Source organism: Polyodon spathula, chromosome 2, assembly GCF_017654505.1.
Source record: "Polyodon spathula isolate WHYD16114869_AA chromosome 2, ASM1765450v1, whole genome shotgun sequence".
NCBI lineage: Eukaryota > Metazoa > Chordata > Actinopteri > Acipenseriformes > Polyodontidae > Polyodon > Polyodon spathula.
In genome coordinates this window covers 105,890,366-105,916,584 of record NC_054535.1, presented here as the reverse complement: position 1 = coordinate 105,916,584, position 26,219 = coordinate 105,890,366, and the positions used below count along the sequence as shown (strand labels likewise).

The 26,219-nt window shown below is 39.9% G+C and overlaps 1 protein-coding gene across 1 annotated transcript in view; it reads right to left on the bottom strand.

Moving 5' to 3' along the window:
- LOC121327384 (protein unc-13 homolog B-like) overlaps window positions 1-26,219 on the bottom strand; it is a 137,243-nt gene that overhangs the window by 83,418 nt on the left and 27,606 nt on the right. The window contains exon 2 of the mRNA XM_041271404.1: window positions 7,689-7,718. Within this exon, the coding sequence (XP_041127338.1) occupies window positions 7,689-7,718 (30 nt within the window). The remainder of the gene's footprint in view (window positions 1-7,688; window positions 7,719-26,219) is intronic.

Genomic DNA, 26,219 nt, shown 5'->3' with positions numbered 1-26,219 from the left:
GCGCTGCCTTGTGGACTGCTGATGCTGGCATCCAAAACACTGGGTAGATATGGACCCCAATCACGATGGAAATTACTCTAACTCATCAAGACAACATCAAGGACAGAACAAGGTCATTCGAACTCTTTCTATGCATTTTCTTTTAAACATTCAGTATGTTTACATGAGGTCAAGTTTTCCCCAAACTAATGCATCAGAAATGAAAACGAATATATCTGACTGAATCCGAAATTGGTTTTCTGATGAAGACAACTTAGAATAATAAACAACTTACAATTCTGATAAGTTCAGTTGTATACATAGATTTAACATTTGTGTATCTATTTTAGAATGCATAATGTTTTTCTAAATTCTGGCAGGACAACTTCCCAAACGCCACACAAACTGTTTAAAGATGTAAATTGAATAGTAGAAAATATGTTTTAAAAGTTTGTTATATGCAGAAGGGCCTTGTTTACCATTCCCCCTAACATTTTGAAATCCATCCCATTTGCCAGAGCACGGGGGGGGGATCCATCCCAGCACAAAATTCAAGCCCTGATAGTTCACATGAGAAGGGTGAGAAAGCTCCCTTAGTGGGAGCAATGCAAAGCTGGTCTTCTGGCCAGCTTTGGCTTTTTCTGTCTTTACCTGCAGTTTTTTTGTATATGTCCTAGTATTGCCACCTGTATCTGCAACTCAAAATTGTAAATACAACCTGCGTGCCTGTGTGGCGTTTCAAAGACAACAACCCTGTCAATCTCCAGTCTTACAGCGCTTCCCCCAAATGCCCTATTATGAGGGGAAACAATGGGGGCCCACAAATCTGCTGGCGCCAGGCCCACATAAGGTTAATCCTGCCCTGTGTATGACCCACTGTTTGTTAGGGACTTTCTGAATTCTCACGTACTGGTTTTGAAAACTTAAAAGGCTATTATTTGTATACATATTTCAGATCAAAACACAAAAATAATCCCCCATTTCTGTACTAACATTATAGGTCTAGGTAATCTCCTAAATGGAGAGAAGGAAGGTTCTCGTCCTGTGGGGACGGGTCATTCCATGACAAATCAGCCAACAGGTTACACCCTACAATGTCCTACTTACAGCAAACTTGGTTTTGGGGTTGTTTCAGGCTAACCATGCTCACATTTTCCAACTGATGAGGTAAAGGGGTCAAAAATAAGACAAGTCAAAATGTGGCTGATGGGCACCCCCCTTAACGTTAACCAACCTTTTACTCAAACGGTTTGTGCTGCAGATTTGAGGGAGGTTTTTTACCTTTTACCAAGAAAAAGGGCAATGTCTCAGAATCAGATTACATGAGTAAATGAATAACACAACATCATCAGTGGGGGGGGAAACAAAGTCAACACCTTTTATTCCACCTTCTATTTCACACCAGTCAACAACCCCTTCTCTCTCTCCACAGTTTCAGTATTTTTGAGATCTTGCTTCTGAAACTTGTATTGTCTTGAGGAAGACAAAGTGAGACTAGGGCATGTAACACTGCAAAGAACATTGCCATGGGGTACCCAGCATTCATCCTCCTCTGGCCAGCGATCCACCAGGGTGGATGAATTGGATATAAAAGTCCCCAGATTCCTCAGAGACATTTTCAATCAGACCCATCCAATACGAATCTGCACAGATGACAGAAACAAAACTTCCTCTCCGATATAAAACTGCATCTTCTTCCTGAGCTGTGGATTTAACAGAGCCAGCCCAGGAGATACTTAGTTTCTGATTCACTTATAGAGAAGGAAGACTTGAAGCCGAGTGGGAAAAGGGGATGAATCTATGAAGCCATTTAGTGCCCTTTATGGTTAATGCAGACTTTTTATGGTTAATGCGGACCTGAACCTATGTGTTAAGAGTTCAGCGTTGGCCATGATGTCTTTTCCGGATACAAAGATGATTATGCTGTCGAAGGCAGTTTTGCAGAATGAATACATGTCTTCAGGGGTTACAATCTGGCCATCACTGGGACGCTGCAAGCTTGTTTTTGCAGTCTTTCACTTGAGTGTTCCCCCAAAACCTTTGCCATGTGAAGTGGCAATAAAATTCCATTCTACATCCAAGTTGCAGTCCAGTTGATGGTGGCTGATTTATGAAATTGAACCGTTTTTTGTATTGGGCAGCACAACCATGAACCACTGTAATGCATTTTCCTCACTTGGGGAGGTGTTTCGATTGAATTTGTGGCACCTATTATACGCTACATCAATGGGAAGTTCTCATATTCTGAACTGAGTGCAAAACCTTGATTAACATCTTCCATACTTCATTACTACAGTAGCAGTGCTAGTAACATCTCCATGATTATTTATGTTTCTTAGAAATGGGGGGGGGGGGTAGGTTTTTTTTTTTTTTTTTTTTTTAAAGCAAACCAAAAATATTTCCCGTCTGAAATTTTGCACAGACAAAGCTGAGACCATGACCTTTTCTTGGTAATTCTTTTTAGATTTTAATTTTTGGGGTTTCACCCCAAGGTCAAAGGTCAAACACAAAGTTGTAACTTCCTTTTGTTTTCTTTCAGATGTATTCTGAAATTGCTTTTCAATTTCCAATAAAATGACTCCTCTCACAAGTCTGTAGTACAAACTGTTTTTGAGTAGAAGGCTGATGAACGTTAAGGGGGTGACCCATCACCCACACTTTAACCTCTCTATAACTTTTGACCCCTTGACCTGATCAGTCGAAAAATGTAAATGTGAGATTGTTTGTCCGACACAACCTTAAGAGCCAAGTTTGGTATAAAATCGGAGACGGTATGGTTTAAAATCCAACTTTTCTGGGTGATTTGTCATGGAATGACCCAGGCAGGATTGCACTGCTCTTCTTTCACATGCAAGAGACACCAACTGTACCCCTGCAGGAAGCCTTTAGTTTATGTATTCTTCCTTCGAGGTGAGCGATGCACCAACCATACCCCTGCAGGAAGCCTTTAGTTTATGTATTCTTCCTTCGAGGTGAGCAATGCACCAACCGTACCCCTGCAGGAAGCCTTTAGTTTATGTATTCTTGCTTCGAGGTGAGCGATGCACCAACCATACCCCTGCAGGAAGCCTTTAGTTTATGTATTCTCCCTTCGAGGTGATGCACCAACCGTACCCCTGCTTTAGTTTATGTATTCTTCCTTCGAGGTGAGCGATGCACCAACCGTACCCCTGCAGGAACACTTCTGTTTATGTATTCTCCCTTCGAGGTGAGTGGTGCATCAACCGTACCCCTAGTTTATGTATTCTCCCTTCGAGGTGAGCGATGCACCAACCGTACCCCTGCAGGAACACTTCTGTTTATGTATTCTCCCTTCGAGGTGAGCGATGCATAATGTGGTCCATTAGAGTCTTAATGATCCTGAGCTATTCAGTACCCGTGCAGTGCTGCCAAGACATCCTGGTGAGCACCGGACAGAGAGAAACTGAGGACCTGCACTTAATAGCATGAACGAGTTCAGGCATTTCAAAGACGAATGACATATTAACACTGCGGAGGTCCAAGGTGCAATGCCAACAGAGGACCCTGCTCACAATAATGAGGTTCATGCCAATTGCAGCTACAGTAGAAATATAACAAGAAACAGTATATATATATATATACAGAGGCCTTGCTGCCCTGTGATGCACTGTGAGCTACACTGCTTAGTCTAAAGGACATGAATGCTAATTGGAGTACGGTGTGGTTTCATAGCCAGGGTGTTTATGGGTTTGTTTTATATAAGAACGTAAGAAAGTTTACAACCAAGAGGAGGCCATTCGGCCCATCTTGCTCGTTTGGTTGTTAGTAGCTTATTGATCCCAAAATCTCATCAAGCAGCTTCTTGAAGGATCCCAGGGTGTCAGCTTCAACAACATTACCGGGGAGTTGGTCCCGGCCCTCACGATTCTCAGTGTAAAAAAGTGCCTCCTATTTTCTCTTCTAAATGCCCCTTTGTCTAATCTCCATTTGTGACCCCTGGTCCTTGTTTCTTTTTTCAGGTCGAAAGTCCCTTGGGTCAACATTGTCAATAACTTTTAGAATTTTGAATGCTTGAATTAGGTCGCCACGTAGTTTTCTTTGTTCAAGACTGAACAGATTCAATTCTTTTAGCTTGTCTGCATACGACATGCCTTTTAAACCCAGAATAATTCTGTTCGCACTTCTTTGCACTCTTTCTACAGCAGCAATATCCTTTTTGTAATGAGGTGACCAGAACTGAACACAATATTCAAGACGAGGTCTTACTAATGCATTGTACAGTTTTAACATTACTTCCCTTGATTTAAATTCAACACTTTTCACAATATATCCGAGCATCTTGTTGGCCTTTTTTGTAGCTTCCCCACATTGTCTAGATGAAGACATTTCTGAGTCAACAAAAACTCCTAGGTCTTTTTCATAGATTCCTTCTCCAATTTCAGTATCTCCCATATGATATTTATAATGCACATTTTTATTTCCTGCGTGCAGTACCTTACACTTTTCTCTATTAAATGTCATTTGCCATGTGTCTGCCCAGTTCTGAATCTTGTCTAGATCATTTTGAATGACCTTTGCTGCTGCAACAGTGTTTGCCACTCCTCCTACTTTTGTGTCGTCTGCAAATTTAACAAGTTTGCTTACTATACCAGAATCTAAATCATTAATGTAGATTAGGAATAGCAGAGGACCTAATACTGATCCCTGTGGTACTCCACTGGTTACCACACTCCATTCTGAGGTTTTTCCTCTAATCAGTACTTTCTGTTTTCTACATGTTAACCACTCCCTAATCCACGTACAAACGTTTCCTTGAATCCCTACTGCGTTCAGTTTGAGAATGAATCTTTTTGAGAATTAATCTTTTGTGCGGGACTTTGTCAAAAGCTTTCTGGAAATCTAAATAAACCATGTCATATGATTTGCAATTATCCATTATCGATGTTGCATCCTCAAAAAAAAAAAAAAAAAAAAGAGCAGGTTAGTTAGACACGATCTCACTTTCTTAAAACCATGTTGACTGTCTCCCAGGATTCTGTTACCATATAGGTAATGTTCCATTTTGGATCTTATTATAGTTTCCATAAGTTTGCATATAACAGAAGTCAGGCTTATTGGTCTGTAGTTACCTGGTTCAGTTTTGTTTCCCTTTTTGTGGATTGGTATCACATTTGCAATTTTCCAGTCTGTCGGTACCACCCCTGTGTCAAAAGACTGCTGCATGATCTTGGTTAGCGGTTTGGAAATAACTTCTTTCATTTCTTTGAGTACTATTGGGAGGATCTCATCCGGCCCAGGGGATTTATTTATTTTATTTTAAGAGCGCCTAGTCCCTTTAACACTTCTGCCTCGGTTATGCTAAAGTTATTTAAAACTTGATAGGAACTGGATGACATGTGAGGCATGTTGTCCTTATCCTCCTTTGTAAAAACTTGTGAAAAGTAATCATTTAATATATTTGCTTTTTTTTTTCTATGATTTTGCCATTTGTATCTCTTAGACATTTAACCTCCTCTTTGAATGTTCTCTTGCTGTTGTAATATTGGAAAAACATTTTGGAATTGGTTTTAGCCCCCTTAGCAATGTTCATTTCTATTTCTCTCTTGGCCTTTCTAACTTCCTTTTTGACTTGCGTTTGCAGTTCCGTGTACTCTTTCTGTGTACTTTCTTTTTGGTCCTTTTTTAATGCTCTGTAAAGTGCCTTTTTTCACTGAATATTTTTTTTTAATTGATCTATTAAACCATTTTGGCAATTTAGTGTTACATTTAGATTCGTCTACTTTAGGGATGTAATTGTTTTGCGCCTCGATACTACATTTTTGAAGACCAGCCAACCTTTTTTCTGTGGATGTTTTCTCCATTTTACTCCAATCTACTTCTGTTAGTCTCTGTTTCATACCTTCATAGTTTGCTTTTCTAAAATTGTAAACCTTAGCTTTAGTCATTACTTTGGGGTTTTAAAAAACACTTCAAATGAGACCATGTTGTGGTCTGAGTTTGCCAGTGGTTCTCTGACCTCTGGTTTAGTCATTCTGTCTTTATTATTTGAAAAGACTAAATCAAGGCATGCCTCCCCTCTATTTGTCGGTGCCTTGACAAATTGTGTTAGGAAGCAGTCATTTGTGATTTCCACCATTTCAATTTCATCCGTCGTGCTACCCACCGGGTTTTCCCATTTTATATGGGGGAAGTTGAAATCCCCCATTAGTATGGCTTCTCCTTTGCTACACGCATTTCTAATGTCATTGTATAACAGATTATTTTGCTCACCGTCTGAATCTGGCGGTCTATAGCATGCTCCTATTATTATGCCCTTTGAATTTTTGTCCGTTATTCTGACCCACATTGATTCAGCTTTATTTTCTTTGTCCAGGTTTAACACCTGGGCTTCAAGACTGTTTCTTATGTATAGCGCTACCCCTCCTCCTCTTCTGTCCTGCCTGTCTTTCCTATACAGTGTATACCCACAAATATTATATTCGTCCCCATCACTCTCAGATAACCACGTTTCTGTAACACCTATCACAACATAGTTACCTGCTGGTGCAGTAGCTTCCAGTTCTAAAATTTTGTTTCTGATACTTCTAGCATTTAGATAAATACATTTTCAGGTGTGTGGATATTGCTGTAGCACTGATAAACAGACCTGGACACCTTGAAATACACATTGAGTGTTTGTTCTTTGTTGGCAATTAAATCAATTACAATATCCCTGCCAGTACTACATTATATCCGTTTAAAGTCTTAAGTTTCCTGTGGAAAAGTGCCCGCCCCTGTGTGTATTATATGTTGTGTGTTAATGTTGGTGTATAGTCATTGGTACACGGGATATAAACGGGTCTGTGTAACACGAGTGTTTAAAATGTATACATGTACTTAGGCACGAGGATTGCATAGCACTTCACGTGCAAGTAAAAAGTAATAATATGTGAGCACGGGGAATTGCACTTTGTTAATTCACATGCAGTTGTACCACGACTCCAATTGAATGATTGATTAGCAATCGAGTCTCGGTACAGCTGCATAAAAGCTGCATGTTTTCACCCACAAGGGGTTGTGTGTTCGGTGAGCGAAGAACGGGATAGAAGACGGAGGTAATAACGTAAAGTAAGTAAGTAAAATATCTGCTCACCGTGGTTGTCTGTGTAGTTCGTTTTTGTTTGTCTCTTTTGTTTTGGCTTCGAGTGCCGTGTCCTGTGTTTTTGCTTGTTACAACCGTTTATTTTCTGTCTGTTCTGTTCACTCATTAAATGCTGAGCGAAGCCATTCGCTCAGCTCCACCAAACTCCACCTCTCTCTCTCTGTTTATTTCCGGGCTCCTGTTTCTGGTCTGACATCCCCCACTCTGGCCGTCTTTGTGACAGTCCCATACAGTTATAAAAAGAGTTGACACACAGAAGAGTTTTTACCGCATGCTCCTGTGCTGAACAGATCAGCTGCACTGAAAGAGCTTCCTGTAAACGTTAACCAGGATACAAAAATCCAGTTTGGAGAATACGGCCCCACGCATGAAATCCATATTCATAACATCTTTCTGTTGCAATATGAACAAACTGTCAGGTCAAATATGTTTTAGTTAAATAAATAAATAAATACTTGTGGGATGCTGCAGCTTTCAAATCTATTCTACCACAACTCTGGTCTTCAAACTGACGTCCAGAAACATCATAACTGAGATTCCATCAATACCTACAGACCTTCACTGAAAACAGCAGCAAAGACAGAAAGAAAAATCAATTCAGGCTTACCTGGGGGTCCATGGAGTTTGGCTTTCTTGACTGGTGTAGAAAAAAAGGAGAGAAAAACAAGAAAAAACAGCCAGTTAGTACTCACACTGACACAAAACACATTAACCTGAAAACTGTAATTGCAGGCCCTTATCAGGACATATTAATTAATTAAAAAGACTTTAGCATTAATGTCTATGAGGCATAAAATACTTTAAATAAGGAGTTACAGGTTTGTTGTAGTGGTTTAAAACACTAACAGCTGTTATCTAGGGGCCTGTCTTCATCCTTTACTTGTTCTATTTAATTCAGTTATAAAATCGCTCGCCTTTTTACAGGACTGTACTCGCTATGAGCCAGCTTGTCTTGTCATTGAAGCGTCACAAACCCTTTTAATAATGCAACAGGTTTTAGAAGCTTTGCCCTTTATTGAGATCTTTCAAATGTATTCTCTGTTTCTAACCGGCTGTGGGTGGAGTGAAACAATACACCATGCATGAAGGTTGGATGTCCACCAACTTGTCAGCACAACTCTCCATTAAGGACCCACAGGGGTCATTAGACAGCGAATCTCAAAGACTTACAGGACTACAGTACATCACGGCACGTTTTTCTGATGGCAAACTACTGTATAAGCAAGTCTAACACAAGTCTCCTAGTCTAGGCTTATACAAATGACTGCTATCCAACTTGTGTGCCCTCAGTCATGCACGGTATTAATTTCGCTCATTAGAAACAAACCACAACTTGAAAGTTCTCAGAAAGTAGCAGAATCTCTGAGGCTTGTTGCAAAATCACTTCTAAAAGTTTCCCCCAGTAAAGTGTAATAAAGCATAGTGCATGAATTGCAAAGCATGGGTAAGCATTGTTAATAATAGCAAGGTATGGCAAAGCATATATATATTACAAAAAAAAAACACACCACACAATTGCAAACCATGGTAAACGTGTGGTATAACCATGGGGAAAAGCATGGTAAAACTGCAAAAACACTGTGGTAAACTTTTATAAGGGTTGAAAAAGTTGCACGATGTTCAATGAGAAGACCGAAACTGTGGTATTTTCTGGGATACAGCCGGCACCTTACAAAGGACCTTTCAGACAGCTGGAAATAAATCACCTAAATGCATGGCTGAAATCGTGGAGCACACAGGAAGGCATCACCGAAGCATTCCTTGAACAATGGACCACATTCTACAACAAGGACTTATTTAGGCGGGACAGACTGCACTTAAATAAAAAGGGAACCAATCGGAGAAAGGATCCTCAAGGAGGTTCAGAAGCATTTAAACTAGAAAGGGGTGAGTAATCAACCAAAAAAACAGAAGGGAGACAGCAATCTCCTTTGATATGTCTGTGTTATCTCTGTAGTGCATGGGGCTATGATACGCAATTTATTTTATTTTTTCATTCGGCGCCTACTGGTCTCACTCGGCCATTGAAAGGTTTTCTCTGCTTTTTCCAGAGAAAAAGTGACTAGAGACCTGTGCTTTACGTCTTTTTGATGATGTCAGACAGGGTCCGACATTGCACTGGAAAGGGAAAGTTGTAATGTCTAACCTGGTCCACAAAGGGTTAATAGATCAATTAAAAACATTCAGGAGAAAAAAAGGCACTTTATAGAGTGTTTATGGACCAAGAACAAAATACACAGAAAGTAAAACTGCAAACACAAGTCAAAAAGGAAGTTAGAAAAGCCAAGAGAGACATAGAAATGAACATTGCTAAGGGCGGTAAAATTCCAAAAAGTTTTTCCAATATTATAACAGCAAAAGTACATTAAATGAGGAAGGAAAATGTCTAAGAGATACAAATGTCGACATTATAGTTCAGTGGTTTTCGTGACTGGGTATATACTGGGTCGCTTGCAAATTTAAAATATAAAAATGTTTTTCATTAGTTTTAAAATAATATTACACAATAATACTAAAGTTGGACAAATTACTTATTTCCAGTAAAACTTATTTGTTTGCTGAGTTTCATCTTACGCACGACGCACTACACGTGATGACAACGTAGCAGAGAACGTAGCTAACCACACCTAATGACGTAACATCAACGAGACTGCATTCTGAATCCAAACATTGGCAGTTTGTTGTTGCTGGGTAACTGACTGAGAATGGATCATTTTGTTATCAGAAAAAGAAGTTCAGAATCAAATCCATCTAAGTCAAATACAAGTGTAAGTGCGCCGCCCGAAACAGGAAGTTCTAATTCTACTAGTAGTACTAGTATTACTGCCAAATCGACGTCTGAACCACCAAGTAAAAAGAAAAATAAATCTTGGACACGACAGTATAGTGATTCCTTTTTGAAATTTGGTTTCATAAATTGCGCCAACGCAAATCAGGATCCTAAGCCCCAGTGTGTTGTGTGCAGCGAGGTGCTTGCTAACGAAAGTGTGAAACCATCAAAACTGAAAAGACATTTAGAAATGAAACATGGGGAACTCATGGATAAGCATATCTAGTATTTTCAACAGAAGCAACGCGAGTTAAAGTTATCGGCTCAAGTTCTTAATCGCTCAGCTACCTTGAATGACAAAGCACGACTGGCTTCATATTTGGTTGCATACCATGTGGCAAAACAGAAAATGTCTCATACCAGTGGCCGAAAAACACACTCTTCCAGCATCTCTGGATATGGTGCGCACAATTTTCGATGACAAGTCTGCAGAAAAATTGAGAAGCATTCCTCTCAAAGACAGCACAATGTCTCAGTGAATATGTGACATTGCAGAGCATTTGGAAGCCCAGCTTATTACTCGGTTACAGTCAGCCGGGGATTTTGCTATCCAACTTGGCGAGAGTACTGAAGTTTCAAATTGTGCAACACTGTTAGTTTATGTGAGGGACGTGTGGCAAGATCACTTTATGGAAGATTTTCTGTGTTGTTAATTTCACTAAAGGAAGCTCGCTGAACAGCAGGCTTTTTGAAGCGTTATGCTCAGAAATGGTAGCGGAGCACTCATTTACTGTTGCACACTGAAGTACGGTGGCTGTCGAGGGGCAGAGTACTAACAAGTGTGCACGAACTCAGGAATGAGATTCACATTTTTCTGGTAGAGAAACAGTCTAACTTGGCAAACTTGTTTGACAATGCCAATTGGTTAATAAAGTTGTCATATCTCGCTGACATTCTCTCAATTTTAAACAAACTCATTTTGAAGTTACAAGGAAGAGGCAATGATTTATTCCGACACTGCGAGCACATACAAGCATTCCAAAAGTCATTAGAACCGTGGCAAGCACGACTAAAAAGTAATCGTCCCAGCTACTACATGTTCCCAACACAGTTACAACACACTGAGGAGAACAGAAAGAAAAAGTGAATGACATTAAAAGTGTTATAGTTACATCTTGCTGCACTGTCTGACAGTTTTAGTCGCTACTTTCCTGCAGAGGGGTATGAAAATCTGAAAGAAAAGCTTTGGGTGAAAGATCCTTTTGCTTTCGAAAATCCTGAATCAATAAAATGGAGCTAAACTTGATGCCTGAGCAAGTAAACAAGTTGCTGCCACTCACCTGTGATAGCACACTGAAAACACGCCACAAGCCATTACGTTTGTCATCGTTTTGGATCAGTGTTTTAAAAGAATATCCACTGTTAAGTAAGATTAGTGTTCTATTGTGGCTGCCATTCACAACAACCTACATGTGCGAAATGGGATTTTCAACTTTGACAAGCTTAAAAACAAAAGAAAGAAACCGACTCAACAGCGCACCTGACAAGCAAGTAGCGCTTTCATCCTGAGATCCAGATTCGAGCGAGATCATGAACAGCAGGCAGGCCCACCCATCACATTAGCTAAGTAAACTTACCCGATTGTCTTTTTTTTTTAGTTCTGGGTCGCAGGGTTAAGTGTGTTTCCTCCACTGGGTCGCGAGAAAAAAAGTTTGAAAAGCACTGTCATAGATGAAGAGAAAAAAATTGCAAATATATTAAATGACTACTTTTAACAAGTTTTTACAAAGGAGGATACAGACAACATGCCCCACATGTAGCCCTGTTCCTATCCAGTTTTAAATAACTTGAGCATAACCGAGGCAGAAGTGTTAAAGGGACTAGGAGCTCTTAAAATAAACAAATCCCCTGGGCCGGATGAGATCCTCCCAATAGTACTCAAAGAAATGAAAGAAGTTATTTACAAACCGCTAACCAAGATCACGCAACAGTCTCTTGATACAGGGGTTGTACCGACAGACTGGAAAATTGCAAACGTAATACCGATCCACAAAAAGGGAGACAAAACCGCACCATATAACTACAGCTGAATACAGACTTCAAATAATACAAATAATAATAACACCAAATCAAACAGCATGTGTGTGCACAAAGAAACAGTAGGGATCAAACAAAACATGCATAATGGAACCTACAGTGGTAAAATAAAACAAAAACATAACCAGTGGTGTAATTTTTGATCAGTATTAGGTCCTCTGCTACAGTCTAAATTAATGATTTAGATTCTGGTATAGTAAGCAAACTTGTTAAAGCAGACGACACAAAAATAGGAGGAGTGGCAAACACTGTTGCAGCAGCAAAGGTCATTCAAAATGATCTAGACAGATTCAGAACTGGGCAGACACATGGCAAATGACATTTAATAGAGAAAAGTGTAAGGTACTGCACGCAGGAAATAAAAATGTACATTATAAATATCATATGGGAGATATTGAAATTGGAGAAGGAATCTATGAAAAAGACCTAGGAGTTTTTCTCTCGTTTGTAAACTTTCTTATGTTCTTATGTTCTTATTACCACACATGCAGGTGTGCCACATCAACCCCAGGTGGGCAGGGTACACCTAACAACCATCTAGACCCCCGGCAGCCAGCAAGTGCAGACAGAGATTACCAGTGTGCCTTGGATCACAAGCTTCACTAGGGGCTGATGAGAAGAAGCTGCTTCCCCTCTCAAAATCAGTCTGATTCTAGGGCAAGTATTAGTTAAGAAGCGTGTGGCTATTTAATTACACTTAGACCATACTACTGAACTCTTCTCCACAGGATCTCCATGCTGTCACTTACCATGCGACAGTGTCGTTAGAGGTGGACCACATTGTAAACTGTGCAGAAAATGCCCCTTCATTTAATTTAAGTATCACAATGTATGGAGCATTCTATATGATAAATAAAATGAATTTATTAGTACAAGGTGAATAGGAAAACAGTTCAAGAAAGTGTCATTATTACAGTATCCCAATTGGTTTGATTGTGTCCCTGCTTTCCAAGACACAAAGCCTTTCACATCCAGCTAAATGGCAATAACTTCCAAAACATGAAAATGTAGCCTTTAGAACACAACTGGTGTTGGCAGGCAGCTAGTGGACACAGTAGTGAAAGCTCAGTCAGCCAAAGAGCTACTGTAATCTCTGGTTGTTTACAGAGCTTGAAACTCAGTCTAGCCCTGAATCCAGTCCTAGATTCCAAAACTTCCCTGGTTTAGGTACAGCATATTACTGAAATGATCAAGTGCCATATCTAAAGCTGTATCTGAACTGATAACAGCATCAGGGGTGCAAATAAAACACCCATTGCAAAGCTGTTTGATCCTTTCCTGGTTTTACTATGAGTTTAATAAAACTAAATCAAGGTTGTAGTAAAACTTGGAATGGGTGAAACTGCTATGCAATGAATTTTATTTCTAAATCACCTACTTAAGAAATTCCCACACTCAAAGGCCTGGAAAGCTTTACGAATCCGAAACCTTTGATCCACACTTTGATCGCGAGGTGCGTGGTTTACAAGAAAACTTCCAGGGCACGTTGCCTGTGATAAGAACATAAGAAAGTATACAAACGAGAGGAGGCCATTCGGCCCATCTTGCTCGTTTGGTTGTTAGTAGCTTATTGACCCCAGAATCTCCTCAAGCAGCTTCTTGAAGGATCCCAGGGTGTCTGCTTCAACAACATTATCGGGGAGTTGATTCCAGACCCTCACAATTCTCTGTGTAAAAAAGTGCCTCCTATTTTCTGTTCTGAATGCCCCTTTGTCTAATCTCCATTTGTGACCCCTGGTCCTTGTTTCTTTTTTCAGGTCAAAAAAGTCCCTTGGGTCGACATTGTCAATACCTTTTAGAATTTTGAATGCTTGAATTAGGTCGCCGCGTAGACTTCTTTGCTCAAGACTGAACAGATTCAATTCTTTTAGCCTGTTTGCATATGACATGCCTTTTAAACCCGGAATAATTCTGGTCGCTCTTCTTTGCACTCTTTCGAGAGCAACAACATCTTTTTTATAGCGAGGTGACCAGAACTGCACACAATATTCAAGATGAGGTCTTACTAGTGCATTGTACAGTTTTAACATTACTTCCCTTGATTTAAATTCAACACTTTTCACAATGTATCCGAGCATCTTGTTAGCCTTTTTTATAGCTTCCCCACATTGTCTAGATGAAGACATTTCTGAGTCAACAAAAACTCCTAGGTCTTTTTCATAGATTCCTTCTCCAATTTCAGTATCTCCCATATGATATTTATAATGTACATTTTTATTTCCTGCGTGCAGTACCTTACACTTTTCTCTATTAAATGTCATTTGCCATGTGTCTGCCCAGTTTTGAATCTTGTCTAGATCATTTTCAATGACCTTTGCTGCTGCAACAGTGTTTGCCACTCCTCCTATTTTTGTGTCGTCTGCAAATTTAACAAGTTTGCTTACTATACCAGAATCTAAATCATTAATGTAGATTAGGAATAGCAGGGGACCTAATACTGATCCCTGTGGTACTCCACTGGTTACCTCACTCCATTCTGAGGTTTCTCCTCTAATCTGTACTTTCCGTTTTCTACATGTTAACCACTCCCTAATCCATGTACATGCATTTCCTTGAATCCCAACTGCGTTCAGTTTGAGAATGAATCTTTTTGAGAATTAATCTTTTGTGCGGGACTTTGTCAAAAGCTTTCTGGAACTCTAAATAAACCATGTCATATGCTTTGCAATTATCCATTATTGATGTTGCATCCTCAAAAAAATCAAGCAAGTTAGTTAGACACGATCTCCCTTTCCTAAAACCATGTTGACTGTCTCCCATGACCCTGTTACCATATAGGTGATTTTCCATTTTGGATCTTATTATAGTTTCCATAAGTTTGCATATAACAGAAGTCAGGCCTACTGGTCTGTAGTTACCTGGTTCAGTTTTGTTTCCCTTTTTGTGGATCGGTATTACGTTTGCAATTTTCCAGTCTGTCAGTACCACCCCTGTGTCAAGAGACTGCTGCATGATCTTGGTTAGCGGTTTGTAAATAACTTCTTTCATTTCTTTGAGTACTATTGGGAGGATCTCATCTGGCCCAGGGAATTTGTTTATTTTAAGAGCTCCTAGTCCCTTTAACAGCTCTGCCTCGGTTATGTTAAAGTTATTTAAAACTGGATAGGAACTGGATGACATGTGGGGCATGTTGTCCGTATCTTCCTTTGTAAAAACTTGTGAAAAGTAATCATTTAATATATTTGCTATTTTTTTCTTCATCTACGATTTTGTCATTTGTATCTCTTAAACATTTAACCTCCTCTTTGAATGTTCTCTTGCTATTCTAATATTGGAAAAACATTTAGGAATTGGTTTTAGCCCAAGATCTAGCTGCGCGTGTCACCCTGGAAAGATTCTGGAAGAAACGTTGCTGGATAACACTGGACCCGTTAATATCATGTCACCTGTTTGGTTTTAAGGGTTTATAAAATGTTTGCTTTGCTCAAAATGGGTATGGCAAAGCAAATAAAAAAAAATATGACAAACCATAGTAAACTATAATAAATGCATTGGAAAACTGCTACATTTATTAATGGATTAGTGATTTTTAGTGATAAGTGTTATAGTGTTCATCCCAGATTTGTACAAAAATTTCAGGATTGCTCAAACCCCAAGGAAAAAACAAACTCAGATTTATTCAGTTAAATATTCACCCTTTGAACAATTTTCATTTAATTTTTTATTTATTTTTTTAAAAATTGCCAAACTATTAACTCAGCAAAATGCCAACAAACTGTTACTGTGACAACTCCTGAAGTAGCTGCAACAAGAGAAAAGCAGGGTTTCCAAAATTTCCCTATTTAATATTCAACTGTTGTGAGTCTACGATAAAACACAGAGTGAGGCTCCAACAAGGAGAAAGCATTACAAAATGTTTTTTTATACCCTGAATACTTACGATTCATCCTAGCATATGGGTTCATAAAACAATGACAGTGCCAACAAACAAACTGCTGGCTTTCCATAAGCAATCATCAGCACTGATATCAAAGTCTGCTGTGCTCGGCTGGTACACAACTCCCCAGTGAATTGCGTGCTTGACAGCCGCATCTGTCTTCACTGACTGGGCAGCCAGATTGGACTCCACTTGCCGCTAGTCTGTGAACGCTTTGACACGAACATTAGAACGCAGACTGCAATCTGGCTGAAGGATTACGATCAGTTTTTTACAGCTGCCTCCACTTGCCTCAGTTTTTAAATCAAACATGATGGGCATTTCTAAGAAGGTGCAAGACAAACATATCCACCTCATTTTAGCAGCTCTGAACAAAAGGCTGACAGTCAGGGTTTCTGTTCCAACCTTTATCCAAAATGATATCAGCATCAACAACATGGCTAGACAACCCATTCCATGCACTCACCACTGTGTGTCAGGCAGTGTCTCCTACCCTCTGTCTCCTGGTCCTGGTTTCTTTCTGTGCTGGCTAGGGTTAATGGTAATGATGATGTTTAACATTTCAAAGTGTAAAAAAAAAAAAAAAAAAAAAAGACAACTCATTTTTTTCTTCCGACACTTTCAAACAAAAATCTCCTGCTTACACAGAGTGCTGATACCATGTCAGTGGCTTCTGGAGGAGCATTAAGCAATCTGCTACCTTACCATTACAGATACTGGTTACACTTGGAGCAGTTACAGTTTTTAAAGTTCAGTTGAAGAAATGTATTTTGACCTAAATAAAAAAAAAATTAGCATGAAAAATCCGCTACAGTGAGACACAGTAGGATCTAAAAGAGCTAATCTAAACACCAAAACTGAGATCATTAATTTGCGTACTCTGGTTATGTAAACATCTTCCAGTGCTGGAAATCCTCTTTAGCGCATTGGCACAGAATGACGCTAGTAATAGACAACTGGAGAGTGCTTTGAGACACTGGTTGATGAAAAGGATTTCAGAAATGATGAAAAAAAAAGGCCAAACAAGCACCATGGCCATCAACAGAAATGCTTTGCATTTTACAGCAACCCAACAGTTTACAGATAGCCCAAAAACTAGGAACAGGAGCTATAAAAAAAAAAAAAGGAATGTCTGGAAGCCATTTCACAAAATAACCTTTTAATTCTAGAACAGTGTATTCAACTAGGCTGGAAGAATGAACACAGTTCAGTCCATAACCAAGCTCACAGATCTGTTACCAATAAACAGATTCAATGGCACCCTGCCCTTGATTACTTCACCAAGAAACTCCTTGTACTTTGATTGGATGCACTCATTAGTGGATCCAGAGAGTTACCCTATACTGTCATTGCCCTGCTAAAAATGTGAATTTCCCACAGACAGCACAGTACCAGCATAAATAAACATCATTGATGTCTTACTACTGTAGCTTCCTGTTCCAACCATGAAGGTAAGCAGTACTGTGGAAGACCAGCCAAACACTTCTTATAAGAACATTACACCGCTGGACATGTGACTGTTCAGTCACAAAAGCCTTCAAATACAAAGGGGAACATGCATGTCCCCCTGCAGCCCCGCACATCGGCTCTAGCCAGCCTGACCCTGTCAGTGCACAGTCACACATTAAGCTTTGTCAGGTCTACTCAGGCATGAAACAGCGAGGCTCGTTCCCCTGTGCCCAGCCAGCCAGCTCTTGTGTACGCCAGCTTCCTGCAGCTCATGCCTCATGTCTACTGTATATTATATTACTAGCACATGCATGTTCCCCTTTGTATTTGAAGGCTTTTGTGACGAGCCACTTTGCTTCTTGCTTTTGAATAATAAAGTGTTATACTTCAAATTAGTAGATTGTTACCTGTTCAATACTGAATTTGGAAACTGGCTGCAGATTACACCTCTATGAAGCTCAGCACATCAGGGGAGGGTCACCTGATACGCTGGCACTATTATAACAAAGCTGTCTTTTTCACTGAGGATTTCCTGGCTCGGAGGCCAAAGGCCGTTTACAGTGAGGATTACTGCTTCATCCGCCAGTCCTGAACTGTATTACACAATACCTCAAATTATTCTTTCAATAGATGGTGTTTGAGATTATTACTGCCATTGTTCAGAGCATAAAGAGAATGGGATTGTGTTCAAGCTGACAATGTACCTAAACAGTGGTGGAACCAAATCACTAAACACAGTGCAGACGTAGTATCACCTCCACACCCTTACACTTTCCCAGCAATTCAAAACACTAAATATATTTTGCCCAACACAGTACATCTCTGCTACTTGAAACAAAGAATTGAAACAATAATTTAAGCAGTTCATGTACTCATTATGCCTGAAAAACCCTATTAAATAAACATATTAAATAAATATATAAAGGAATTAAATCTTCTGCAGCTTTGAAACCTCCTGCAAGATCAAAAACTCTGAAAAAACACACAAAGATAAATTTGGTGTGCAAGCTTTCAGCAATCAACGGTAGTGTGGTCAATCCCCCATGCTGGATTGCCACCTTCTACACTGAACCGCTAGTAGCTGGTTTACAGCCAGGATTATCCTAGGTTAGGCTTGAAATCTGCTACCTTGTGTTGTACCTCCTAAACCACCACCACCAGAAGAATGAATACTTCCCAAACACCAGGCCTAATTACTGCTCAGCGTGAAAGGGTACAAATCGATTCATCTGGATACTAAAAAGCTGAATCATTTAGGAGTTCAAACCACAAAGACGACTTGTTCTCCAATACACCATATCATCCTTTTAAAAGGATTATTATCTTTGTTACCCATTTGTAACACTGTAGCACTGTATTGTAGATTATAACAGGTCTGTTACTGCAGCTGCTTTTAATAATACTGCCACTTGATTTCTTGAGTGCCATACGTCAGAGACATTTGAGAAGTTACAAATAAAAAGCTGCTCAAGGACAAGAGAATACGTGACAATGAGAAGTCAATACAATGTAAGAGAATGGTTTTGAAAATGAGGAAAGAACAGTTTTCTCCATTAATGAACAAGGACTATTCTCTAATCTGGCTCTAAAGCCAAGAAAATAAAATTTACATGGAGCTGTGTAAGAATATAGTTCTCGTTTTTAAATTATTTACAAACAATTTTCTTACAGAAAACAGTCTTGAAATAATAATAACTGGGCTCAGCTGCACTGGCTAGGAGTTCAAATTTAGCCTAAGCTGGTGCAGCCTAGTGCTGGCCCAGAAAGTTACTTTCCCAGCAGACTCTCTCAGTGTGCTGTTGTCATTACCCTGCCCACAGTGCTGCTGGGAGCGAACAGCATAATCTCAATGCTTCTTGGATGCACTCAGAGTGTATTATTATACTGTTGTTGATGTTGACCACAGAACAGCTTTTAGTCTTTCTCCAGCAGAGAACTTCCTTGATAAAGGCCATTACTGGGGATTATGAGGCTGTAACGAGATGGTGCTAAAAATCAATATACCGAGGGAGGGAGTGCTGGAGCTACACAGGTATAGTGCTTCTCACCTCGCCGGTTCATCTGGTCCAAAGAGAAATGCACTTTATAGAAGTCAGGTCAAGTGCAATTAAATCAGCATCTCAGCCCACTGATTTGAATGTAAAGGTAACAGCTGGATGTGAACCGCAAACCACATGGTTCAAAGACAAACGACTTACCATTTTTAAGAGCAAGCTCTGTAGTCGAGAGGCAAGCACGTGTCTTATGCTGATGCCAGTGTTATTAGCTCATCAGCCGCTCAGAGGAGATTCATTAAAACAGTACATTCCCAGCCAACCTCAATAAGACATTTTCAATGCATTGCGATTAAAGATTACCAAGTAGAGTAGATTGTGAGTAGAGGTCAAATAACGGTACAAACAATGCAAAGAAAACTTGCATTACCTGCGTTTAAAATTCCTGTTCACTCAAGCATACGTTAATTCCACGACAGCGTTATGCCAGAGCAGGAGGAGCAAAAAAAAAAAAAAAGCAAAACTAAATCTTTCAGGTAGTTAAAGACTTGAATCCTAAATGTAGAGTTTAACATTCAGGGAGCCAGGGGGTACAGTGCGCCCAATGATTATTACAGCAAAACACATTGGGTGGTTTGGTTGCGCTCATCCCTGTCCTGTTAGTTTACACGTGGGATTGCTTTAGAATATGCCGCAGAGGTAGGTTACAGTAGGCTTGGACACGGTCCATGCTTTAGCTGCTCCGCCGATCAAGGCGACAGGATGCTAGGGCAGGAGAAATACTGAAGGAAGCGGACCGAATCATAAATGCACTGAAAGACATTTGTCGAAACATTCACCGTATCTACTTGAGTCCGAACAGTTTCACTTTTACTCATTTGACACACACACTGCTACTCGCCAATCAAAGCAGCTACCGTTTAGTCACAAGTATGAACAGAGTTCCTGACGTCACTGGAGGCAGGGTCCTGTCTGGGTTGCATTTGGCATCCTTGCAGCCGGTCTGTCTAACACACAGTACCAAGGCTATCTTCCTAAAGCAGACCCGACTCTTGCCCTGTATAAAGTCTATACTGGAAAGAAGCCAGCTCTATAGTGGATTGCAATGCTTTACCCTAGCCTCTCCAAGTGGCTGCTCTACTATCAGCTGGGAGCTGCCTGGCTGTAGGTGTCCTGGCACCAACACAGGAGACTTAACAGAACCCTTTGGACACATTACATGTTTCAAACTGGGCAACAGAAAATACTGAATGGGTCCAGCTTGCATCTAAAACAGCTATTTGTTTGGATTGATTTCTGCTGTTTTGAACTATGACTGCTGTCGATCATTTCTGGGAAGCACAGTGTGGGAGTGCACCACTTGTAACCAATACTCTCCAACTCAAAAAAATCAACTTAGCAGGTGGAGGCACCATGGCTGGGTGATCATAGTCTGCAGGTAGGACAGTGGTTCTCAAATGGTGGATCACAGAAAGGTTTCAGGGGAGTCGTATTTGAAGGCTTTTGCTCAATCAATTGCAGTTAACCTTTTGTTGTATTAGGACATCTATTAGACTAATGATAATAGAAAATATTAGAATTTTACAGTATTACACAAGAAACACAATACAATATATTAGCAATGGGGGTCAAGCAGACCAAAATCACTTCAAAAGGGGGGTCCCCAACTAGAAATTGTTTTAGAAACACTGATCTTGGACTCCCATTGAATTTCCACAGCAGCAGTGCACAGTGTATAAATGTCTTTATGAACCTCCCTGTACAATTAATCAATTTAGAACTATGTACACATTCTGCAATGCATTAATGCTGGTTTACTACAGGTCTGTGTATTAGTCATGTGTGCAATAGCGTGTTTCTCCAAACGTCAGACAATTACAGCATGTTTAATCATGGGCTCGAGGAAAATGGTACGTAACAGGAACGTATCCGATGGCAACGGCAGACAATGGAAAAACAGAAGGCATCTCCTCATTCAGGGAAAGTACGAGACTCTTGGTACACATACTGTGTACTTTGGCCAGTGCTGACAGTGAAAACAGGCAGCTGCAAAGAATTAGATATTTAGCAGCAGACAATTTGTACCCAGCTGCACCTCAAGAAAAGCGACAGCTTTGACGCAAGCACGCTGGCTGTTACAGATTACTTATTGATCGATACAGTAAAAGCCGTTCCTCTACCATCTGTGAATCGATACATGCTTTGAAGCACAAATTTACCAGGTTTCCTTTTGGACAAACTGCTGGTATAAGAGAACTCCACTACTGCAAGAACATTATTTTAAGAGTGTAGGTAAAAAACACTTTACATAAATGTTACATTAAAATGGACTATCAGAAACTTCCATCAATCATCTGTAACATCAGCTTTAGCCTATCCACTCATTCCTATCACTCTCTCCAAGCCTGTGAACAGAGTCCCAGACAATTGTACAGCTGCTCACACACAAACCTATATTTTGCCAAACACAGGACACTAGCCTTCGTGATTATTTGTTAAAACTTGCATCACCTGTAATTATTGATCTGTTTTACGGATCGGCTTGGCAGTACCTCCCCTTGTATAAACAATGCTAGAACATCCCTTCTTGATGAGAAATTAAAGCAAGCCTGAATTCACTGTGTAGAAAGACAGCACACACCTCAGTGACTCACTGATTGGTACACTAGTTCTAGCGGGTGACGCAAAACAGGGATTCAAGAGTCAAAAGCAAAACACTATGTCACAGACATGGGGAAACTTCATCAAAAACTCTCACAATTTAAACCGTGGGACAACAAATACGAATGCAAAAGTCTTGCAAAGTCATCCTTTATACAGTAATTCAACAAGCATAGAAGAACATCATTAAACTCATGAAGCAGCTGTTGGATCCCAGATCTTCATCTAGTTAAAGGATCCCAGTAACTCCACATGATAAAACGTGACTTGGTAATTCATTCCACTCACGCACTAGAAAAGGTGTCACCCACCATGACTCATGATTATTACAGTGCGCAAAGTATTGTGACAAAATAAGCAACCAAATCCGGAAGCACTGGATACATTTTAAATAGGACAGGATTTAGACTGATCAGGTTTTTATTTTATAAATACAAAATAAATTATTATTTATACATTACTGCAGGTTTTAAACTCACTGTCAGCAGAGATGTTAACTTCTACTGTTAAAATATGTATTTAGTACAGCTCGATGTTATAAAACTGAAGACTGAATATTGGTCCCCAGTTGAATTTCTGGCACTGGCATAAAATTCCCTTAAGTCCCAAAAATCAACAACATTATTGCCATAAAATAAATGTCCTTTTTTTTTATTTTAAGTGCATTAACCAAGCCCATGCTGTAGTTTTTTTTGTTTGTTTGTTTGTTTGTGTTTTTTTTTATCTTTGTTTTCTCCTATTTCATTTAGCTGTTCCTCGTCTACTGTTACGTGTTACGTTTATTTATTCATTTTTTACAGATGGACTATAGAAAGTCTACACCCCCTTTCACAATGTTCACCTTTTGTTGCCTTATAGCCTGGAATTAAAATGCATTTAAATAGTTTTTTTTTTTTTTTTTTTTCCATTTATCATCTACACATCCTACCCCACAACTTCCAAGTGAAAAAAACATTCTAGAAATTTGAAGATTACCTCAAAATAAAAACTGGAATAGCTTGGTTGGATAAGTCTCCATCCCTCTTGTAATAGCAATCCTAAATTAGCTCATGTGTATCCAATCGCCTTCAAAATCACACACCATGTGGCCTCCACCTGTGTTAAATTGCAGTGATTCACATGATTTCAGGATAAATTCAGCAGTTCCTGTAGGTTCCCTCTGCTGGGTAGTGCATTTCAAAGCAAAGACTCAACCATGAGCACCATGGCACTTTCAAAAGAACTCCGGGACAAAGCTGTTGGAAGGCACAGATCTGGGGATGGGTATAAAAAAAATAAAGACATTGAATAATCTCTTGGAGCACAGTCAAGGCAACTACTAAGAACTGGAAGGTGTATGGCACCACCAAGACAATGCCTAGATCAGGCAGTCCCTCCAAACTGGATGACCAAGCAAGAAGGAGACTGATCAGAGAGGCTACCAAGAGACCAATGGCAACTTTGCAACAGCTACAGGCTTTTATGGCCAAGACTGGTCAAAGTGTACATGTGACAACAATAGCACAACCACTCCACAAATCTGGCCTGTATGGTAGGGTGGCAAAAAGGAAGCCATTACTCAAGAAAGCCCACCTTGAAACCTGTTTGAAGTATGCAAAAAAACACTCAGGAGATTTTGGAAAAAAGTTTTATGGTCTGTATATATACACACACATTATATATATATATATATATATATATATATATATATATATATATATATATATATATATAGACACACAACACACACACACACACACACACACACACACACACACACACACACATATATATATATATATATATATATATATATATATATATATATATATATATATATATATATATATAATATACACATATATATCTCACATATACATAAACACTGACACATACTGTTTGCTCTTTATTAAATTCCAAAGCTTCTTCTCCTTATCTCTCTGAACTCCAAAAGAAAGTCATCCTGACAAGCGAAGAAATGAACTTCCAGAGTCCTCCTCCTCTTTTCCGCAAGGAAGAGGTCCACGACCTGCAGACTCCTGACTCCCTCACGAAAAATTAAGCGAGTGCTTCTTCTACAGTATGTTCTCTCACCATGATTGAAACACACTGCTCTCCACATCTCATTCGAAGCAGTCTCCCCAGGCTCTGCTGCTCTACTCACGCCCTCCCCAGTCTAGCCATACCAGGCAATGACGCAGACTTCCTTAAAACCCAGCTTACACCGGCCACTTCTCATCTCAACAGGGGCTACCCACGCAAAGCCACGGACAAAACACGTGTTCAAAAGACAGGCAGCGTCCTTTTCACTACTTCGGGTGTCATCTGAATTCTTAGTAATTGACACCAAACAAACTGAGATCCAAGTCGTGAGAAGCAGAGCTCTTTTATTCAGAATTGCAATCTGGAATTCAGGGATGTCAATAACGGCATTATGGAATACCTACAGCAGCAATGCAAACCAGCAGAGTGACTTCATAGCCATACATTTACTAAAAAGCAGTATCCTCATCTGGCTCACAGTGTGCACTTCTATTATCACCCCCTGGATCATGCTCCTTACTGTTCCTTTGTCCTTCTCTCTGTTTGTCCACCTCAAAAACAGCAGCAGTACGTGTTACCTTTTGTAATGATTTATCATACCCTATAAATTACGCCTTGACACTTGCAGCTACAAAGTACAATAATAGCAGTAGCCAATGGATACGCACAAGAACACTTGAGGGCAGGAAGTGAGCAAGCTGCATCAACCAGAAAAGGGCACATGTGGTTGTTGGATGAGTGCTTTACTTATAAATCTGAATGTTATGATATGCAGTTTACTTCTGCTGAAAAGACCAGGATATTAGTCACCGAGACAACATGGTCTAGTTCAGAGTGAAAAACAACACAGAAACTCAATCAAAACAGCATTACACAAAACTGAGCAGCGTCGATCCGGATGTTGTAGAAAGCAGCTGCTGCAAGGTCTTCCAGCAGCTGTGCTTCATCAATATGTGCTACGTTAATAAAGATATTTTTAATTTAACGATCTCAAAAGCAACTGGACTTCCTAATCCTTCTTTGCCCTGTATCTGTAGTGGCTTTAACGACATTAGGGGGTCACTACATGTAACTCAATCCAGGGGGTGAAAAGGCTGACCGGGTTTATGCACAGAAGATCTGTCACTATTTAAAATTATTAAAATAGACCAAAAGGAGTTTGTGAGGGCTAGGTGCAAGCAACTAGAAATCAGGCAGCCATTGAAATAGTGATGCTACTAAGCACTTTTATTTTACAAAAATAAAAGGATGACAAATTATTTTTAAACAAAACAACAATATCCAGCCATGCTTTTAGATCGTTTAGGCAGCAACCCACTGGTGCTCCTTCTTAAGCCCCAGCCTCCACAGGCCTTAACAGACAGACTTTCCTGGGTTCATTTAATATACACGCATGTAATAAAAACACGATTAACATTTATACCAAAAATAAACAAATATGAAAATAGACCCTACTGTTCTTGATGTATTGGTGGAACTCTGCACATTTACACTGTAGAGTATGGAACTGAAAACAAATACCAGTACAAAATAAATCATGAGAATAGACACAAGTGAGGGTTTCTCACCCAGTCAGAGTTACATACTGGTTTCAAGTAACCATTAAAAACAGCTTGCTTAAGACCACCTCATCATCGAACGCTATTACGCCCATTACTGTACACCCCGGCCTCTACAGTATGCTAGATGCCCATTACCTGGATCCAGCTCAGCTACAGTGTGTGTGCTGCTGCATTCCCTGGAAACCAGAATTCCAAGTATTTGAATGTGCATTACTGCATCCAAGACTAATTGTATTAATTGCTTTAATTCAGAGACTGTATTTCACAAAACTAAAAAGGGGCGCTTTTAATTTGGGTAATAAAACAATTGGCATGCTTTGATCAATCCCAACAGTGCCAACTGCAACTCGAGCCCAGAACCCTTAAAACAGCTTTATAAAGCAAATCCGCGCAAGACGGCAGACTGAGAGCTTTATAGAGCAAATCCGTGGAAGACGACAGACTGAGAGCTTTATAGAGCAAATCCGTGGAAGACGGCAGACTGAGAGCTTTATAAAGCAAATCCGTGGAAGACGGCAGATTGAGAGCTTTATAGAGCAAATCCGTGGAAGACGGCAGACTGAGAGCTTTATAAAGCAAATCCGTGGAAGACGACAGACTGAGAGCTTTATAGAGCAAATCCGTGGAAGACGACAGACTGAGAGCTTTATAGAGCAAATCCGTGGAAGACGACAGACTGAGAGCTTTATAGAGCAAATCCGTGGAA